General features: G+C 37.1%; 1 protein-coding gene across 1 annotated transcript in view; it reads right to left on the reverse strand.

The window, feature by feature from the left end:
• TARM1 (T cell-interacting, activating receptor on myeloid cells 1) overlaps nucleotides 1–23,168 on the reverse strand; it is a 109,451-nt gene that overhangs the window by 65,372 nt on the left and 20,911 nt on the right. The window contains exon 3 of the mRNA XM_053702275.1: nucleotides 17,790–18,080. Coding sequence (XP_053558250.1) covers nucleotides 17,790–18,080 — 291 coding nt within the window. The remainder of the gene's footprint in view (nucleotides 1–17,789; nucleotides 18,081–23,168) is intronic.

Raw genomic sequence — 23,168 nt, forward strand, 5'->3', positions numbered from 1 at the left:
ACGCTGCACACTTAACTTCAAACTCTGGGTTTTAAATTATGGATTTAAATTTGAATTGACCCTTTGACTTCCTGTCAGTATTGGGTTATGCTCACTTACTGTCCTCCCCTGTTAATGAGCTGTATCTGAACACAATTTGTGAATCACAAGAGATGTAGAATGCTACTTTACTCTTCTGCTTGGTGTCATCTGTTCTTAGGTTACCTCAGCTTCCAGTTGTGTCACATGACCCTGCTCACTGCATCCTCCTGATTAATCTATATATCCTTCACTTGCTAGGAGGCATCAAGAGGGGTGCCTCCTATTGGTCCCAATTTTTGCTGCTAATATATTGACAGAACACAGGTGGCGCTGCAGCACAGATTTTCCTTTGACCCATGTACTGCAATGGAGAGAAGCGTTCCTGTACCTGCCTCTCCATAGCATTACATGGGGGGAAAATATATATATTTTTTTACTTTTTTTTTTTTTGTTTTAATTAAAATTTAATTAAGCTTTGGCCACATATGGCAGGGTAGGCCCTGCCTCCTATGAGTGCACATCATATACACACACTGTATTAGGCTACAATGTGTGATTTTGTAAAAGTTTGGGATGGTGGTGTGCCGTAGTATTTTTTTATGTAAAAAAGTGTGCCACGGCAAAAAAAAAGGTTGAAAATCACTGCACTATATAATATACCTATATATATACTGTATATATATATATATATATATATATATATATATATATATATACATATATACATATATATATATATATATATATATATACACACACATGATTATATATAGGTATAAATATATACAGATTTATATAGAAAAATCTATAAATATTTAGAACATATTCTGGTATGTGAAGAAAATTGGAATGTGAAAATATTACAGTAAATAAACAGTATAACACTTTATTAAATATGAATATTGCATAAATATGATTTTACATGTCTTCATCTACTTAACTTCAAAGTTGTGTGTGTGTATATGTATTTGTGTGTGTTTATATATCTCAATGTTAAAGCCGTTAGGTGCCTTTTTTTTCTTCTAACTCCTGAGACCTCATATCTTTGATCCCTTATAACTTTTTTTGCAATATTTTTTTTAAATCAATTTTATAAGATGTTAGATGTTATTATGAGTGTAGCTATACTTTGTAATGTATTATTGATGAGTTTTGTGACACTTTTTGTTTCGTGAAACAGTTAACCACTGCTCTGAGGAAGCGCTAAACCCGACGAGTGTTAGCTTGAATTTTTACTCAAGCAATCGCGTTCACTTTTAACATGTAATACCAGCACAATATAACCTGCGTGCAAACAAAAAAAAAACCTGATATCTCTTGCTCGCAAACGTTTGCGCTCCACTGATAATCTGGCCCATAGTCTTCAAATAAATACAAATGCACAATTATTGTCAGATGTAGAATACCGGTGTCTTGCAGAAGAATGTCCTGATTTAGCACAAACACATTTTATCGTTTCCACATTTATGATATCCTCAGTCACATATATCATCCAAAACATAAGAAATTCAATGTGCCAATCAATCTCAGGAGGCTAATTACAATAATTTGCTGTTTTCACCTCACGTTCCCCTTCTTCATTTACTATAGCAGGACTAGGTAATAAAATGCAGGAAAAAAAAATAAGTGAAAGGCTTATACAGAAAAATGGGACTTAGTGAGTAAGATAGGAAAAAAAACAATAAAGACAGTTACCGCTATATTACAAGTTTTGTGTTATGAGTGACAAGACAGTTACGGCTAGATTCCGAGTTTTCTATTATGAGTGACAAGACAGTTATGGCTAGATTACGAATTTTGCGTTATGGGTGAAAAAAGCTTCATAACGCTGCTTTTTCACTACCGCTGCTATTACGAGTCTTGTAGGTATAGCTGTACCGCACACTTTTTTTGGCCGTCATGCAACGTAACTACCGCACTTTTTTAAAAAGTCCTTTTTCAATGGAACTTCCATAGCGCCCCATATTACGAGTTTGCTTGTCCAGCCAAAAAGTGAGCATTACAGCCTATAACTACAAGAACTGTACCGCCACCTGAAATTCAGTAGTTATGGGTTTTACGTTACAAAGATGTACCATAAAACTCATAACTAAAGTGTTACAAAGTACACTAACACCCATAAACTAACTATTAACCCCTAAACCGAGGTCCTCCTGCATCACAAATACTAAAATAAAATTATTAACCCCTAATGTGCTGCTCTGGACATCGTCACAACTATAATAAACATATTAACCCCTAAACCGCCGCACTCCCACATTGCAAACACTAGTTAAATATTATTAACCCCTAATCTGCTGTTCCTAACATCGCCACAACCTACATTACTGTTATTAACCCCTAATCTGCTACCCCCAAAATCGCTGCCACCTAACTACACTTATTAACCCTTAATCTGCTGCCCCCAATGTCACCGCCAATATACTAAAGTTATTAACCCCTAAACCTAACCCTAAGTCTAACCCTAATGTAACCCTAACCCTAACACCCACTAACTTTATCATAATTAAAATAATTCCAAATAAAAATTACAATTAATACCTAAATTATTCATATTTAAAACTAAATAAATACTTACGTGTAAAATAAAACCTAAGCTAGCTACAATATAACTAATAGTTTTATTGTATCTAGCTTAGGTTTTATTTTTATTTCACAGGTACGTTTGTATTTATTTTAACTAGGTAGACTAGTTAGTAAACAGTTATTAACTGTAACTAATTATTTACTAACTACCTAGTTAAAATAAATACAAAGTTACCTGTAAAATAAAACCTAACCTGTCTTACACTAAAACCTACAATTACACTAGAATTAAATAAATTAAATTTAAAATATACATTTATCTAAATTACAAAAAATAATAAACACTAAATTACACAAAATAAAAAAGAAATTATCAAATATTTAAACTAATTACACCTAATCTAATAGCCATATAGACCCCCCCCCCTAAAATAAAAAAAACCCCTAGCCTACACAAAACTGCCAATGGCCCTTAAAAGGGCCTTTTACAGGGCATTGCCCCAAAGAAATAAGCTCTTTTACCTGTAAAAAAAAATACAAACAACCCCCCAACAGTAAAACCCACCACCCACGCAACCAACCACCCCAAATAAAAACCTACCTAAAAACCTAAGCTCCCCATTGCACTGAAAAGGGCATTTGGATGGGCATTGCCCTTAAAAGGGCATTTAGCTCTTTTAACGTGCCCAAAGTCCCTAATCTGAAAATAAAACCCACCCAATAAACCCTTAAAAAAACTAACACTAATCCCTGAAGATCCACTTACAGTTTTTGAAGACCGGACATCCATCCTTATCCAGCCAGGAGAAGTCTTTATTTAAGCAGCAAGAAGTCCTCAATGAAGCCGGGAGAAGTCTTCATCCAAGCGGCAAGAAGTCATCCTCCAGGTGGCATCTTCTATCAGCCAATCGGAATTAAAGGGTAAAAAATCCTATTAGCTGATGCAATCAGCCAATAGGATTAAGCTTTAATACTATTGGCTGATCTAAGGATTTTTTACCCTTTAATTCCGATTGGCTGATAGAATTCTATCAGCCAATCAGAATTCAAGGGACGCCATCTTGGATGACATCATTTAAAGGGAAAGTTTATTCTTCAATAGCCATCGAAAGAAGAGGATGCTCCATGCCGGATGTCTTGAAGATGGAGCTGCTCCGCGTCAGAAGGATGAAGATAGAAGATGCTGTCTGGATGAAGACTTCTGCCTGCCTGGAGGACGACTTCTTGCCGCTTGGATGAAGACTTTTCCCGGCTTCGTTGAGGACTTCTTGCCGCTTGGATGAAGACTTCTCCTGGCTGGATGAGGATGGATGTCCGGTCTTCAAAAACTGTAAGTGGATCTTCGGGGTTAGTTTTAGTTTTTTTTAAGGGTTGGGTGGGTTTTATTTTTAGATTGGGGACTTTGGGCACCGTAAATTATTTTGTGTAATTTAGTGTTTATTATTTTTTGTAATTTAGATAATTTTATTTTTTTAATTTAATTTATTTAATTTTAGTTTAATGGTAGGTTTTAGTGTAAGACAGGTTAGGTTTTAGTTTACAGGTAACTTTGTATTTATTTTAACTAGGTAGCTAGTAAATAGTTAATAACTATTTAATAACTAGTCTACCTAGTTAAAATAAATACAAATTTAGCTGTGAAATAAAAATAAAACCTAAGATAGCTACAATGTAACTATTAGTTATATTGTAGCTAGCTTAGGTTTTATTTTACAGGTAAATATTTAGTCTTAAATAGGTATTATTTAGGTAATAATAGTATTTTTTATTTAGATTTATTTTAATTAAAGTTAGGGATGTTAGGGTTAGACTTAGGGTTAGGTTTAGTGGTTAATATATTTATTTAATGCTAGTGATGTGGGAGGCCAGAGGTTTAGGGGTTAATAACTTTAGTATAGTGGTGGCGGCAACGTTGAGGGCGGAAGATTAGAGGTTAATAAGTGTAGGTAGGTGTCAGCGATGTCGGGGGCGGCAGATTAGGGGTTAATAAGTGTAGGTGGGTGGCGGCGACATTGGGGGTGGCAGATTAGGGGTTAATAAGTGTAGGTAGGTGTCGGCGATGTCGGGGGTGGCAGATTAGAGGTTAATAAGTGTAATGTAGGTGTGGCGATGTCGGGGGGTGGCAGATTAGGGGTGTTTAGACTCAGGGTTTATGTTAGGGTGTTAGGTTTAAATATACATTTTCTTTCCCCATAGGAATCAATGGGGCTGCGTTACAGAGCTTTACGCTCCGGTTTTGAAGGTGTTAGGCTTTTTTTTAGCTGGCTCTCCCCATTGATGTCTATGGGGAAATCGAGCACGAGCACGTCAAAGCATCTCAAAGCAGCGCTGGTATTTGTATGCGGTATGGAGCTCAACGCTGCCATATTGCCCACAAATGCCGGTTTTTGGAAAACCTGTAATAGCAGCGCTATTAAAGGGGAGCAGTGGAAATAACTTGCAAGTTATAACCGAGCTACTCATAACACAAAACTCATAATCTGGCCGTTAATTAGTTTGTTACAATCAGGAACAATATGGCAAATGAAGAAAACACCTACTTTTAATTTATATCTGTAAAATGGTAGAGGGGGTGGAACAAAGAGATTTTGTAAATAGCCAGCAGTGAAACAGTTAATAAATAAAACATAGAAAAATGAGTTACAAAGTCTGTAACAAAAAAGAGTGCTTTACCTCTACAGTTGTATAGGAGAAATTCTCACTGAATAATACAGGAGTGATTGCTTAACCATTCATACTTTATCTTTATTGGTTTACCTATTCAGTCATACACGTTTAAAAAAACACTTAAACTATCTTTATATCAATATATAGCATAGGTGTGTAAATAATTCTTCTGAGAATCATGTATCTAGATGTGAAACATTGTAATTGGTTTGTATAATATAAAGCAGTCAGATACAAACAATATATTTTGTAGTTGGCTATTAATAAATTTAGAAATAACGTTGTAACAAGAGTACCTGTTAATATGTGGGATGTCAGATTATGAGATTAAAGATATCTAGCTAATACTCTATCTGTAATTATAAAGTCCTTTCTTACACAGTTAACTATAGCACAGCTGTTCAGTGTAATTGATTCTGTCTGCTTAATCCCCTTCTATAGAGGGGGCTAGATTAACGTTTAACTGACTTGTTTCACTATAATAGTATAACGTCTGATCTCAGAATATAACACACATTTACAAGCTATTGGCAAAAAATGATTACAATCTACAATTATCATGGATAGTAAGTGGTTAAAAAGCGAGAGTATGTACTCTATGAAGCCAGACCCCTGTATCTAGATGTGAAACATTGTAATTGGTTTGTATAATATCAAGCAGTCAGGTACAAACAATATCAAAAATATTTGACACTTATAGGTACTTACCATTAGTACTACTTTACCTAATATCTTGTTACTATAATACATTAAACATGCCTTGCTGTGTGCATTATTTGCTAACTGTATGGGGTGGCTCACTAATTAACTGTTTCACTGCTGGGCTGTTTACAAAATCTGGCCTTAGAGGGAATACTCGTAAAGAACAATATCTTTTGTCATTTAGGCAATATTTACATGTCATAATACAGCTTATACATGTCAGCTAAAGGTAATTTTATATCATCATACTTTTGTGTGAATAGTACCCTAAGAAAGATAGTACAGTACTGTAATCAGAAGGGTAATATTCATTGTTGTAAATATAGGCTATTATTTGCATTTTAGAACACAAAAAAACAAAGACAGAGGCAAAGAAGATTGTGACTTACAGGAGCGGAAAAGGTAATTTTTGATCCTTTTAAATGAAAAAAATAAATAATTAAAAGGTTTGGATTTCAGAATAACTTTGGATTTTGGAATTCTGGATGTAGGGATTTGTACCTGTATATATTATAGTTTGAACTTCTATCATAAAATGAGAACCACTGTATTAAATTTAACAACTGTGACAATCTGGGCTCCATTTATGAAAGCATCAATTTTGTCTATTTACCCGCTCCAAGTATGTCCGCCTCTACCCACGGCAAGTGAGTAATCAAAAGTTATTAAAAATGTACATTTTTTCTTTTGCGTCAATTCTGACACAAGTTACATCGGACTGTTGATAACATTGGAAACCATTATGATGCAAAGCAAATAATAATTTATTAAGCTTACAGTCTATATAAGGCAAATATTAAACCATGTGACTCTTATTTTTGCCATTGCAGCCATACCAGTCTGTCTCTAATTTCATTGCCTTTTTATAGGTGACACTCCCTTTGTTTATTGAAAGGTAGTATCTTATTTCCCATTGATTTCTATGGTATTTTTGAGCTCTAAGATCGCAAATTTAAAGGCATGTCCGCGGCATTGTACACCATGCGAACGATCAAGAAGACTGCTTGGTCATTTTGAAATCTGGCAGATGGACAATTGTCAAGTAACACAAATCAGCAAACTCAGCCCACACAATTATCGAGAGAGGAGGGAGCAGTGATAGGTTAAAACATCAGTTTATTGAAACATATTGGTTAATAACATAAAGAGCACAGCAACCAGACCTGCACTTCCTCAGAGCTGGAACACAGGTGTATCTCATACTTTTAAGTACACAGGCCTAGATTTAGAGTTGGGCGGTAGCCGTCAAAACCAGCGTTAGAGGCTCCTAACGCTGTTTTTTACCGCCCTCTGGTATTTGGAGCCAGTCATTAAAGGGTCTAATGCTCACTTTCCAGCCGTGACTTTTCCATACCGCAGATCCCCTTACGTCAATTGCATATCCTATCTTTTCAATGGGATCTTTCAAACGCCGGTATTTAGAGTCGTGGCTGAAGTGAGCGTTAGAAATCTAACGACAAAACTCCAGCCGCAGAAAAAAGTCAGTAGTTAAGAGCTTTCTGGGCTAACGCTGGTTCATAAAGCTCTTAACTACTGTGCTCTAAAGTACACTAACACCCATAAACTACCTATGCACCTCTAAACCGAGGCCCCCCACATCGACACCACTCTATTAAAAAATTTTAACCCCTAATCTGCCGACCGCACGCCGCTGCCACCTATGTTATCCCTATGAATCCCTAATCTGCTGCCCCTAACACTGCCGACCCCTATATTATATTTATTAACCCCTAATCTGCCCCCCTCACCGTCGCCTTCACCTGCCTACACTTATTAACCCCTAATCTGCCGAGCGGACCGCACCGCTACTATAATAAAGTTATTAACCCCTAATCCGCCTCACTCCCGCCTCAATAACCCTATAATAAATAGTATTAACCCCTAATCTGCCCTCCCTAACATCGCTGACACCTAACTTCAAGTATTAACCCTTAATCTGCTGATCGGAGCTCACCGCTACTCTAATAAATTTTTTAACCCCTAAAGCTAATTCTAACCCTAACCCTAACACCCCCCTAAGTTAAATATAATTTTATTCTAACGAAATAAATTAAATCTTATTAAATAAATTATTCCTATTTAAAGCTAAATACTTACCTGTAAAATAAACCCTAATATAGCTACAATATAAATTATAATTATATTGTAGCTATTTTAGGATTAATATTTATTTTACAGGCAACTTTGTATTTATTTTAACCAGGTACAATAGCTATTAAATAGTTAATAACTATTTAATAGTTACCTAGTTTAAAATAATTACAAAATTACCTGTAAAATAAATCCTAACCTAAGTTACAATTAAACCTAACACTACACTATCAATACATTAATTAAATAAAATACCTACAATTATCTACAATTAAACCTAACACTACACTATCAATAAATAAATTAAATACAATTCCTACAAATAAATAGAATGAAATAAACTAACTAAAGTACAAAAAATAAAAAAAGAACTAAGTTCCAAAAAAATAAAAAAATATTTACAAACATTAGAAAAATATTACAACAATTTTAAACTAATTACACCTACTCTAAGCCCCCTAATAAAATAACAAAGCCCCCCAAAATAAAAAAATGCCCTACCCTATTCTAAATTAAAAAAGTTCAAAGCTCTTTTACCTTACCAGCCCTGAAAAGGGCCCTTTGCGGGGCATGCCCCAAAGAATTCAGCTCTTTTGCTTGTAAAAAAAACACATACAATACCCCCCCCCCAACATTACAACACACCACCCACATACCCCTAATCTAACCCAAACCCCCCTTAAATAAACCTAACACTAAGCCCCTGAAGATCTCCCTACCTTGTCTTCACCTCACCGGGTTCACGATCGGTCCAGAAGAGGGTCCGAAGTCTTGATCCAAGTGGCGGCTGAAAAACTCCATCATCGGGCTGAAGTCGGAAGTCCATCATCGGGATGAAGTCTTCTATCAAGCCGCATCTTCAATCTTCTTTCTTCCGGAGCGGAGCGGAGCCATTTTCTTCCAAGCCGACGCGGAACATCCTCTTCAACCGACGCCTACTCGCCGAATGACGGTTCCTTTAAATGACGTCATCCAATATGGCGTCCCTCGAATTCCGATTGGCTGATAGGATTCTATCAGCCAATCGGAATTAAGGTAGGAATATTGGATCAGCCAATCAGATTGAGCTCGCATTCTATTGGCTGCATATTTTTTTTAACCCCTAATCTGCCACTCCGTAAACAAGCCGGCTGGCAGACACGCAAGTGTTACACGGCAGTATCGGGTAGTTCAACGCCCACGTTTGTCACGCTGTGACGTTGAACTACCCGATACTGCCGTGTAACACTTGCGTGTCTGCCAGCCGGCTTGTGACGGGCACGTAGAGGAGCGGCAGTTGGAGGGGATGGTTTTGGATAAAACATTCTATGGTCTTTTAACTGGCACATTGATGTGCATTGTGAGACGGAACTCACCGGGATCATATCGGGTATAACCCCATCAACAGAGGAGGAAAGAGAAAGGACTTTGCCGTGAGGACATCAATTCTGTGCAATAGACATACCTCATTTGTTGAGGTTGTAATCTGTGAGTGCAATCTTTTTTGTTAATAAAGGAACTGTTTTTAATCGATAATACTGCACTTAGATTGTTTTTTTTTTTGTATTTTTTTTCCCTTTCTATTTGCGCTTCAGGTTGTTTTTGGATGTGGGGAGTTTTTGTAGACACTACACCAGTTTCATTAAGGAAGCAGCAGAACCGGAATAAGGAGAAAAAAGGAGGATATATGCAACAGGACTCATGAATAAGCTTAAAACTGACTTTTTATCTGGTTACCAAAGGAAACAGGTTTCTTTTTATATTTAGGATTAGTATTGCAAGTATATATTGTTTGTAAATTGGATTTTATATGTGTTTTTGGTATTTTACTATCAAATGAATTAAGTTGATACACACGTGCAAATAGAAATAGAAATCAATAGTTATACTACAAGAAAAACTCCCAAGCCATATATACTTTTTAGCGCTCATTTTTTCTTTAGTGGTATTATATAGTTTAAACTAATTACACCTACTCTAAGCCCCCTAATAAAATAACAAAGCCCCCCAAAATAAAAAAAATGCCCTACCCTATTCTAAATTAAAAAAGTTCAAAGCTCTTTTACCTTACCAGCCCTGAAAAGGGCCCTTTGCGGGGCATGCCCCAAAGAATTCAGCTCTTTTGCATGGAAAAAAAACACATACAATACCCCCCCCAACATTACAACCCACCACCCACATACCCCTAATCTAACCCAAACCCCCCTTAAATAAACCTAACACTAAGCCCCTGAAGATCTCCCTACCTTGTCTTCACCTCACCGGGTTCACGATCGGTCCAGAAGAGGGTCCGAAGTCTTGATCCAAGTGGCGGCTGAAGAACTCCATCATCGGGCTGAAGTCGGAAGTCCATCATCGGAATGAAGTCTTCTATCAAGCTGCATCTTCAATCTTCTTTCTTCCAGAGCGGAGCGGAGCCATCTTCTTCCAAGCCGACGCGGAACATCCTCTTCAACCGACACCTACTCGCCGAATGACGGTTCCTTTAAATGACGTCATCCAAGATGGCGTCCCTCGAATTCCGATTGGCTGATAGGATTCTATTAGCCAATCGGAATTAAGGTAGGAATATTCTGATTGGCTGATGGAATCAGCCAATCAGATTCAAGTTTCAGATTCAAGTTTCAGATTCAAGTTCAATCAGAATATTCCTACCTTAATTCCGATTGGCTGATAGAATCCTATCAGCCAATCGGAATTCGAGGGACGCCATCTTGGATGACGTCATTTAAAGGAACCGTCATTCGGCGAGTAGGCATCGGTTGAAGAGGATGTTCCGCGTCGGCTTGGAAGAAGATGGCTCCGCTCCGCTCCGGAAGAAAGAAGATTGAAGATGCGGCTTGATAGAAGACTTCATCCCGATGATGGACTTCCGACTTCAGCCCGATGATGGAGTTTTTCAGCCGCCGCTTGGATCAAGACTTCAGACCCTCTTCTGGACCGATCGGTGAACCTGGTGAGGTGAAGACAAGGTAGGGAGATCTTCAGGGGCTTAGTGTTAGGTTTATTTAAGGGGGTTTGGGTTAGATTAGGGGTATGTGGGTGGTGGGTTGTAATGTTGGGGGGGTATTGTATGTGTTTTTTTTCCATGCAAAAGAGCTGAATTCTTTGGGGCATGCCCCGCAAAGGGCCCTTTTCAGGGCTGGTAAGGTAAAAGAGCTTTGAACTTTTTAATTTAGAATAGGGTAGGGCATTTTTTTTATTTTGGGGGGCTTTGTTATTTTATTAGAGGGCTTAGAGTAGGTGTAATTAGTTTAAAATTGTTGTAATATTTTTCTAATGTTCGTAATTATTTTTTTATTTTTTGTAACTTAGTTCTTTTTTATTTTTTGTACTTTAGTTAGTTTATTTAATTGTATTTATTTGTAGGTATTTTATTTAATTAATTTATTGATAGTGTAGTGTTAGGTTTAATTGTAGATAATTGTAGGTATTTTATTTAATTAATTTATTGATAGTGTAGTGTTAGGTTTAATTATAGATAATTGTAGGTATTGTATTTAATTAATGTATTGATAGTGTAGTGTTAGGTTTAATTGTAACTTAGGTTAGGATTTATTTTACAGGTAATTTTGTAATTATTTTAACTATTTTAGCTATTAAATAGTTATTAACTATTTAATAGCTATTGTACCTGGTTAAAATAAATACAAAGTTGCCTGTAAAATAAATATTAATCCTAAAATAGCTATAATATAATTATAATTTATATTGTAGCTATATTAGGATTTATTTTACAGGTAAGTATTTAGTTTTAAATAGGAATAATTTATTTAATAAGAGTTAATTTATTTCGTTAGATAAAAATTATATTTAACTTAGGGGGGTGTTAGTGTTAGACTTAGCTTTAGAGGTTAATCCATTTATTACAGTAGCGGCGAGATTCGGTCGGCAGATTAGGGGTTAATAATTGAAGTTAGGTGTCGGCGATGTTAGGGAGGGCAGATTAGGGGTTAATACTATTTATTATAGGGTTATTGAGGCGGGAGTGAGGCGGATTAGGGTTTAATAACTTTATTATAATAGCGGTGCGGTCCGCTCGGCAGATTAGGGGTTAATAAGTGTAGGCAGGTGGAGGCGACATTGTGGGGGGCAGATTAGGGGTTAATAAATATAATATAGGAGTCGGCGGTGTTAGGGGCAGCAGATTAGGGGTACACAGGGATAATGTAGGTAGCAGCGGTTTACGGAGCGGCAGATTAGGGGTTAAAAAAAATATGCAGGTGTCAGCGATAGCGGGGGCGGCAGATTAGGGGTTAATAAGTGTAAGGTAAGGGGTGTTTAGACTCGGGGTTCATGTTAGGGTGTTAGGTGCAGACTTAGGAAGTGTTTCCCCATAGAAAACAATGGCGCTGCGTTAGGAGCTGAACGCTGCTTTTTTGCAGGTGTTAGGTTTTTTTTCAGCTCAAACTGCCCCATTGTTTTCTATGGGGATATTGTGCACGAGCACGTTTTTGAAGCTGGCCGCGTCCGTAAGCACCACTGGTTTCTAGAGTTGCAGTGGCGTTAAATTATGCTCTACGCTCCCTTTTTGGAGCCTAACGCACTGAAAACCCAGCCATTCTGTGAACTCTAAATACCAGCGGTATTTAAAAGGTGCAGGGGAAAAAAAGCATGCGTAGCTAACGCACCCCTTTGGCCGCCAAACTCTAAATCTAGCCGTTAGAGTTTCTAAAAAAATTGTTTTGCATTCTCCTTTAATATGTCTCTTCTAAGGAATACATATATGTCATGTAATTTAATTGGAATGTATATTTCCTGTTGCTGTTATTTGACTGATCTACTGGTGCTAAATATACTTGCATTCTTCGGCTTACTGGCTAATTATACATAGCATTTATCTTTTATACGAGCCAATATAGGAAGTTCTTTGTCAATCTACAAGTAGGGTAGTTTGTAACAGCAATAACAGAATCATGACAGAATTTTTATCAAAAATGCTGACTAACCTAGTCTCGCTTAGTATACTGTGGTCTGTTTAATGCGAGAGAAGGATTTTCTCCTACAATTGTTTTCTATATGGGTGGGTGTGCGGCCCAGATAAGAGTTTGATTCGCTGGGCTGAACACCTTTTCTGTGTAATTAAATGTGTTATATACACCTGTATTCCAGCTCTGAGGAAGTGCTCTAGAGGCAGGAAACGCATCAGCTGTGCAGGTCTGGTTGCTGTGCTCTTTATGTTCTTATTTATGTTCTCTTTATGTTCGTGATTTGACCCTGCTTTCCTAAGGAATAAATAATTAACTTTGGCATTTTGGTGAGCTTCCAGTTTGTACATTGACTATTCTCTTTATGTTCTTAACCAATATGTTTCAAAAAATGGACGTTTAACCTTTCACTGCTCCCACCTGTCTCGATAATTGTGTTGACTGAGTTTGCTGATATGTTTTGCTTGATGTCTTGGATTGAAGATAGGGTTGTCGGAGAGCACTTAAGCAACTTGGCATACGGGACTGGGACTGTTCTCCATAATAACAGTAAAACAGAGTGAACAGGACATTGCTCAGGATCCGTGAGTACATCGCTACAATCTGTAGTTTGTATCATTGTTTACTTTTACACTGGTTATGGAGTCCTGTGTTGCTGGGATATATAATCCTATACTAAAAGGCTGTGAGCATAGCTTGTCTTACAAATTTACAGACTTAGGACTCTTTATGTGAAGATAGACAAATGTAGCAGGCGAAAGTCGAGCAGAGATGAGTGAAATCGAAACTTGGCAAAGATGATTCGATCGCAACAAGATCAGTTGCTTTTTTAGCTGCATGACTGCTTAATAACTTTCTGCTAGATTACGAGTTTTGAGCACTATAGGGAAATTAATGACCACCACAAAAGCATAGTTATTTCACCTCCCTATAGCGCTGCTATTACAGGTTTTGTAAAACCCGGTGGAGCATCCTCTTCTTACGATGGTCGCTGCAGAATACAATACAAACTTACCTGCAAAATAAAACCTAAGCTAGCTACAATATAACTAATAGTTACATTGTAGCTAGATTAGGTTTTATTTTTATTTCACAGGTATATTTGTATTTATTTTAGCTAGGTAGGCTAGTTAGTAAATAGTTATTAACTATTTACTAACTACCTAGTTAAAATAAATGCAAAGTTACCTGTAAAATAAAACCTAAGCTGCCTTACACTAAAAACTAACATTACAATAAAATAAAAAAAAAATAATTAATCAAATACAATTATCTAAATTAAAAAAAAATATATAAACACTAAATTAAACAAAATAAAAAACGAAATTATCAAAAATGAAAACAAATTACTCCTAATCTAATAGCCCTATCAAAATAAAAAACCAAATAAAAAACCCTAGCCTACACTGCCAATAGCCCTAAAAAAGGGCCTTTTGAGGGGCATTGCCCTAAAAAATTCAGCTCTTTTGCCTGTAAAAAAAATACAAACAACCCCCCAACAGTAAAACCCACCACCCCCACAACCAACCACACCAAATAAAATTCTATCTAAATAAACCTAAGCTAACCATTGCCCTGAAAAGGGGTATGGGCATTGCCCTTAAAAGGGCATTTAGCTCTTTACGGTGCCCAAACCCTAAGCTTAAAATAAAACCCACCCAATAAACCCTTAAAAAAACCTAACACTAACCCCCGACGATCCACTTACAGTTTTCGAAGACCGGACATCCATCCTCATCCAGGCGGCAGAAGTCTTCATCCAAGCGGGCAGAAGTCCTCATTGAAGCCGGCAGAAGTCTTCATTCAAGCGGGCAGAAGTCTTCATCCAGATGGCATCTTCTATCTTCATCCATCCAGGCACGGAGCGGGTTCATCTTCAAGACATCCGGCGCGGAGCATCCTCTTCTTACGATGGTCGCTGTAGAATGAAGTTTTCCTTTAAGTGATGTCATCCAAGATGGCGTCCCTTACATTCCGATTGGCTGATAGAATTCTATCAGCCAATAGTATTTAAAGGGTAAAAAATCCTATTGGCTGTTGCAATCAGCCAATAGGATTGAGCTTTATCATATTGGCTGACCCATTTAGCCAATAGGATTGAGCACGCATTCTATTGGCTATTATTACATTTATTTTAATTATATTTAAGTTAGGGGGTGTTAGGGTTTAGGGTTATGTTAGGGTTAGGTTTAGGGGTTAATATATTTATGTAGTGATGTGGGAGGGCGGCGGTTTAGGGGTAAATAGGTTTATTATAGTGGCGACAATGTCGGAGAGCGGGGGAATAGGGATTAATAAATTTGTTAAGTGGCAGCAATGTCCAGAGCAGCAGATTAGGGGTTAATCGTTGTATTTTAGTGTTTGCGATGCGGGAGGGCCTCGGTTTAGGGCTTAATAGGTAGTTTATTGGTGTTAATGTACTTGTAACAGTTTAGTTATGAGTTTTATGCTACAGCTTTGTAAGGTAAAACTCATAACTACTTACTAGATTGCGGTACAGATCTTGTGGTTATAGGGTGTACCGCTCACTTTTTGGCCTCCCAGGCAAACTCGTAATACCAGCGCTATGGGAGTTTCATTGAAAAAGGACTTTTTAAAAAGTGCGGTACTGATGTTGCGTGATGGCCAAAAAGGTGTGCGGTACACCTATACCTGCAAGACTTGTAATAGCGGCGTTAGGGAAAAAGCATTGTTATGAAGCATAATGATGCTTTTTCACTCATAACGCCAAACTCGTAATCTAGCTGTTTGGAAAGCAAAGATTGCATCTAAAATGATGTGGATAAATGAAGCCCTCTAAGTTCTGCTTCTTTCTTTTCTTTTTTCTGTAGTGTAGAGGCGTTGAGTGGTTCCACCTCTCTCTTCATAGTAGATATTGCGTGCTCCCCGGCTCCTTATCAATATAACAAAACAGATGAACTCACGCTCAGTGAACAGTCAGACAATAGAGCTGACTGTTTTTGTGCATGCGTGTTAATGTTTGACAGAGTTACACAAGGTAAAGAGTAAGCTGTGTGGCTAAGAAGCTTATTGGGTGCAAGTGTGGAACTTCACAAAAATAATAAAATATAAACATTAAACTTCACAAAAAGAAAAAAGGGTTCTGATAGCAGATTATTAACTAAAACCAAGATTACAAGTTGTGCGCTTAACCTGGAGCGTAAATAACACAAAAAAAAATAGCTCTATCATGCTCTCCATAGTGCTGCCTTTACAAGTTACTGAAAAGCCTTCTTTTGTTGTGCAGTATGGTGCATTAAGCTCCATACCCCACAAAACCCAAGGTCTGACGACGTGCTTGTGCACGTTTTCCCCCATAGGCATTAACAGAGAGAAAGGGTTTGAAAAAAAACTAACAACTGCGATTGCAGAATGGCAATCGCCGTAACACAATCCCCATTGATGTCTAAGGGGAAAAAAACACCCTAACATATACCCCTAATCCACCCCCCCAACATCGCCGACACTAAATAAAGTTATTAAACCCTAAACCGCCACCCCCTGCATCACTAACACCTAAATAAATGTATTAATCCCTAAACCACCGATACCACACATCGCTACTACTATAATAAACCTATTAACCCATAAACCGCCGGCCCCCCACATTGCTACTACTATAATAAACCTATTAACCGCCATCCCCCACAACGCAAATAACTAATCACTAAGCCCCCTAACTTAACACCCCCTAAATTAACCCCAATTACATAACATAAAAAAATCCTAAATTAAAATTAAAATAAAAAGTCCTAACATTACTTAAAAAAATCCTAAAATTAAATTAAAATAAATTATGCTCTGAGCAGGCGGACAGACATTGCCGGAATTCAACCCGATCGAGTACGATCGGGTTGATTGACACCCCCCTGCTGCCGACTGATTGGCAGCGAATCTGCAGGGGCCGGTGTTGCACCAGCAGCTCACAAGAGCTGCTGGTGCAATGCTGAATACGGAGAGCGTATTTAGTGGAGAGCTTAGTTCATTGTGCCCCTTATTATTAAAAGATGTCCCTGCAGTCTGCAAATACTGAAGCACAAGGAACTTAAAAAAACAAACTTTTTTTCATGTTGGAGCTCAAAGTATGACAGCATGTCAGGATCTTTCCATTTATCTTGTCAGACTCTATTTAAGACCAGTGTGACACCAAAATGATTTAACGGGACATTTCTATTTGTGCTCAATAAACTGTGCAAACTGCTGAAAACATAAACTTATACCATCTAGAAGATAAATAATACACAGAGTATTAATACTGATCCAAAAAAAGGCACAAGAATATCAAACCAAAAATTATAATATCGTGTTCATATACAGCTATTTTCTACAAAAAAAATGGAGCACCCCATTTAAAAAAGAGACTATTTGATTTATCTGCATGTGTCTCTATATGTTCTCTTTGGGTCTATGGTATCTTAATTGAAATTCCAAAATACCTTAAATTGTTTTTAAGCTTCACACCCTTACTTGGCCTTTAACCTCTTAAGGACATATGACGGAATTTTTCCGTCATAAAACAATTGAGCAAACTGAAAGCTGTGTCCTTAAAGGGTTAAATATGAGGCATGATTAAAAGCCTAAAGAGACCTGAACTGTTGCTAGTTTTAATTTGAGTCAAGTTGGATAAATAAAAGTCAATTATATAATATTTTCTAGCTGGACTTCCTGTCCATGCCTGAATTAGTGATTTTTCTACTTTGTTTCTTATCACCAACATACTGGTGTCACAATGTGTGACAATGAAAGGTTAAGCTCTGTAGCTAACCACAAAGATGTTACTGAAAAGCAATAGCAGACACATTAATATTTCTAAATTAAAACCTCATAAACATTTTATATCAGAATTAATTACCCTGTACAAGACAAACATCATACCTTTTACAGAAATTGTGTGGGAGGGGCTTCGTGCTGAGGGGGACATTCTTTTGTCCCCTGACAAATAATATTGGCAGGCATATGTTCCAGAATCTCCGACGGTTAAATAGGTAAAGGTATGTTTAGAGCTCTGTCCATTGTTGTGGCTTTTCAGCACCTTGTTATCCTTGTAAAATGTGTAAACTGCTGAGAATGAGGTACCACTGTGTTCACAAAGCAAATTAACAGACTCCCCCTCAAGGTAAAGCACATTCTCAGGGTTTATACGTAGGGAGGGCATCGAAGGCTGATCTGAAAAAGAAAATAGTTTTAATTTGTAACAGTTACTGTATGTGTCACCACTCACCATAACTCCTTCTATTTCCTTATATAGTGACTCAGATCTTTCAGTAGCATCATATGTTCTCTCCAATAAAACCTTTCATTATATATAACTTATGTTATAAAGCTTCTACATAAAAGTCTTCAAACTATTTTTTTAATGTAGCATATTATGTAACTTTGAATATCTATTTCTTTTCCTATTTAACTATTTTAAGGTACCTTCCTACCAGTGATGTGCAGTCACTAGAGGCAGGTGAGGCAGTGCTTCACCTCTCATATGGGCAAAAATATATATTTTTTATTGGCTTTAAAAAAAAAATTGTAAATTTTTTCCCCCAGCATTTTTTTTCCTCACAGCTATATGTTGTGCAATGAAGAGGCACAATCAGGTCTGCCCACCATTACACAACATGCTGCGCCATCTACTGGATGCAAGTGGTTAAGATAATTGCATGGCTCATTAACTGCTTATTTGAGGCAGTCCTATTTGGGCTGAACCAATCCAGTGAGAGGCATTAGTAAGTGGAACATAGTGTTGGGGCTGGATGTTAAATCATATAAAACAAAACAAAAACGCAAAAAAAACAACTTTCATATATTTTGTTGCTGTCCTGTGAACCTGCTAGCTTTGCTAAAGTGAAAAAGAGAGTTCTGTTCTTCCCCTCTAAGTGCAGTGGAATGTGCCACTGTCACTTCCTGAATCCTTACAGAGCAGGAGAGAGGCACAGAGAGCAGTGTTTCACCCACATCTTATTAAAGTAAGATTTTACTGAAAGATTCTGTTAGTTAAAATGATAATTTAATGAATGTGGTTTAGTGTTTGTTTACTCTTTTATAGCAGGGTCGTTTTTGTATTTTGTTTACTCAAACTTTACACCCACTAACTTAGCAGCTTGCCTCTGTACTTCACACTAAATTATAGACTAATTTTCTGAACTCTCTGTAGCTCTGCTGTTTTATTACTTTAAAATGCAGTGGTCCCCCCCCCTTGTGTGTGTGTGTGTGTGTGTGTGTGTCTCTATCTATCCATCTCTCTCCTTATGTGTTGTTCTCCCCCATGGTCTCTTTCTCTCTCTCTGTCTCTCTTCCTCCCCCTCTGACTCTCATCCCTTATGTAATGAAAAAAATCTATAAGCATAATTTGCAGCATTAAAGTAAAAAGTATGTTTTAAACATATTTTAATGGGCATGGATTTCTAGATCTCATAATCAGAGCAAGCATTGTGTTATCTGGCAAGTGTTTCTGTTACAATCCTTTTAGACTAAAATCAGATGTTTACTAAGTTGATCAGTTTTCCAAGACACCATTTAAAGGGACATGAAACCCATATGAAACCCATATGCAAATTTAAATAACTTTCCAATTTACATCTAATATCTAATTTTCTTTATTCTTTTGATGTCCTTTGTTGAAAATCATATCTAAATATGCTCAGTAGCTGCTGATTGGTGGCTGCACATAGATACCTCATGTGATTGGCTCACCCATGTGCATTGCTATTTCTTCAACAAAGGATATCTAAAGAATGAAGGCGTATCCTAGCCACTGCCTCACCATCCTCTGACATCACTGCACGTCACTGCTTCCTACCAGTTAAGGGCAACTTAATGCCATTTAAAACATATTGGTTTTATGGGACACTCAAGTCAAGTAAAAAAAAAGTCAAAACTTCCATGATTCAGACAGAACATGCAATTTTAAACAACTTTCCAATTTACTTCCATTAACAAAATGTGCACAGACTTTTATATTTATATATTTTCAGTCACAAGCTCCCACTGAGCATGTGCAAGAATTCACAGACTATATGTATATGTGTTTGTGATTGGCTGATGGCGGTCACATGACAGAAGGAGTGACAATAGACATCATTTTGAAATTTGACACAGAGTGGATAGGGACAGCGCTAAAAGAGCTAAAAGATGACTACGACCAGTGTTAAAGTAAATATATATATAAGTTTAATTACTAAAAATATATAAAATGTAGAGTTAGCTTCAACTACAAGATGCCATATACTTGTGATTAAATAAAATGTATAAAATATATACGTGACCGGTCACTCCGTACTAATTGGTAATTTAAAAGTACAATCTTCTAAAGTAGCTACAAATGACTGCTACAAATACACTTATAAGGCTAAACATTTGGACAATCTTAAAATAGGTTAAAACAGTACAAAAAATGTTAAATATAAATTCAAAGGATGGCTAGAGCGAATATCAACAATCAAATAATGTGTTAAAACAGAAATATAGTTCTGGAGCTTAATGGCACTTCGGTGTCCGTTATAAACAACTGCAGCGTCTTTGAAACTGTATTGAAAACTTCAGAGATTTGCCTTCATAACAATTGAAACAATTCCCCTACAACAGGTATGACGATATAACTTGACAGTATAACTTGACAGTCAGATTTCAATTCAATTCCATTAAGCTCCAGAACTATATTTCTGTTTTAACACATTATTTGATTGCTGATATTCGCTCTAGCCATCCTTTGAATTTATATTTAACATTAAACATGCTGATTTGCATTCTCAATTCCTTTGGTTATCTTTTTATATCCCTTTCCTGTTTTATACAGTTCAACTACCTTTTCCCGCAGATCCTTTGACAATACTTTTTCTTTCCCCATGACTCAGAATCCAGAATCGTCAGTGCAGCACTGGATGAAAGATGCAAGGGTCTGTCAGGAGTCCAGAAACTTATTGACCTTTTATACACACACACTTATTACAAGCAAACAGATAACAGGTGAGGATGGTTACCTTTAATAGCCATTCAAACCCCTTTGTGTCAACTTGTGTGCATGTTATCAGGCCAAAATCACCAGGGTATGTAAACTTTTGATCAGGGTCATTTGGGTAGTTTCTTTTGTCATAATGATTTAAAAAGAGTAAACACAGTTGATTGATAATAAATGCCTTCAGCCAAACACTAACCATGAGTGAAAGAAAAGATTTTGTTTTATCATTCATATTCTCTGAAAATGGCCAAGAAATCATAAATTCTGCCAGGGTATGTAAACTTATGAGCACAACTGTATATATATATATACACACACACACACACACACAGAGGCCTGCCACCCAGGCTGCTCTGGGGTTAACTGCCTGAGTTGATGGGAACTTTGCAGCTGTTTGTCAGTGTTCAGGGCTGTGGAGTTTGCTGTGGCTTAGGATGTGTACCCAGTCCGGTCTGTGAGTGCAGTCCATTCCTGTGTTTTGTATTTACATAGGGGAGGTTACAAAAGCCTGTGTCACCCTGGGAGGTCCCCAGTTGATTTGTTTGGAAGTATGCATTGTGTGGGTGCTGGTTTAGGGTCCCAGGAAGGGGGAGACCTTGTCGTGGTCCTGGGCTTGATCCTTTGGAGCCAAATGTAACTGACCTCCCCCAGTTTTGCTTTTAAACATTACTGTGAATCTGCTGGTGAGTGCTAGGTTTTCTGTGTGTTGTGTATATATACTATAGATTTAATATATGCCCATGTCTGGTTTTGAAATATGCATACTTAGTTAAATTAGATGGGCCATATAAATTGACCCCTTTCCTTTATTAATACTAGGAAATAATAAGTGTATTGAATATACATTTATACAAATATATAAAATAAAATATATTTTCCAGTAATTAATTATTATTCTAGTAAAAACTATTTTACAATCTCTGTTGCCCCCAACTGTCAATGCGAGAATTGCAGCCAAAAGATATTTGGTTGTCAGGAGAGCTAAATTACCAGTAGCCAATGAGAGCTAAGGGCGTACACAGAGAATTTCCTGGAATGATTTAGAAATGAAGGTAGAGTTTGTCACAGACAAAAACACTATACAAGGGAGGGAAGATACACAAAAACATACTTTGGTTTTGGGGCCTGACTTTAAACTCTCTGTTGGAAAGAGAGATATACCTCTGTGTTTGTGATACCCTGTTTGCAAATTAGTGATACCTTCATGTAAGACTTTGGAAAAACTCTGATTGGAAAAGCTGAATCTCTCAAGTATTCGGGTAGATTATGAGTCTTACATTATGAGGAGTGCGGTGCTAACGTGCAGTTTATTCTCACCGCAAACTTCCCTGCAGCGCTGGTATTACGGGTTTTTACAAACCCGGCGTTAACAGGCAAGAAGTGAGCGTAGAGCAAAATTGAGCTCCACACTGCACTCCAATATCAGCGCTGCTTAAGTGAGTGGTCAGCTGGTTGTACGTGCTCGTGCACGATTTCCCCATAGACATCAATGGGGAGAGCAGGCTGAGAAAAAGTCTAACACCAGCAAAAAAGCAGCGTAAAACTCAGTAATGTAGCCCCATTGATTCCTATGGGGAAACACATTTTATGTTTACATCTAACACCCTAACATGAACCCCGAGTCTAAACACCCCTAATCTTACACTTATTACCCCTAATCTGCCGCCCCCGACATCGCCGACACCTGCATTATACTTATTAACCTCTAATATGCAGTCCCCGACATTGCCGACATCTACATTATACTTATTAACCCCTAATCTGCCGCCCCAGACATCACCGACACCTACATTATACTTATTAACCCCGAATCTGCTGCCCCCAACATCGCCAACACCTACATTATAATTATTAACCCCTCATCTGCCGCCCCTAACATCGCCGACACCTATATTATATTTATTAAACACTAATCTGCTGTCCCCAACGTCGCTGCCACTATTCTAAATTTATTAACCCCTAAACCTAAGTCTAACCCTAACCCTAACACCCCCTAACTTAAATATAATTAAAATAAATCTAAATAAAATTTCTATCATTAACTAAATAATTCTAATTTAAAACTAAATACTTAATAAATATTTAGTAACTATTATACCTAGTTAAAATAAATACAAACTTGCCTGTAAAATAAAAATAAACCCTAAGCTAGATACAATGTAACTATTAGTTATGTTGTAGCTAGCTTAGGGTTTATTTTATAGGTAAGTATTTAGTTTTAAATAGGAATAATTTAGGTAATGATAGGAATTTTATTTAGATTTATTTTAATTATATTTGTTAGTGGTGTTAGGGTTAGGGTTAGA

This window comes from Bombina bombina, chromosome 2 (assembly GCF_027579735.1).
Source record: "Bombina bombina isolate aBomBom1 chromosome 2, aBomBom1.pri, whole genome shotgun sequence".
In the NCBI taxonomy this organism is placed as follows: Eukaryota; Metazoa; Chordata; class Amphibia; order Anura; family Bombinatoridae; genus Bombina; species Bombina bombina.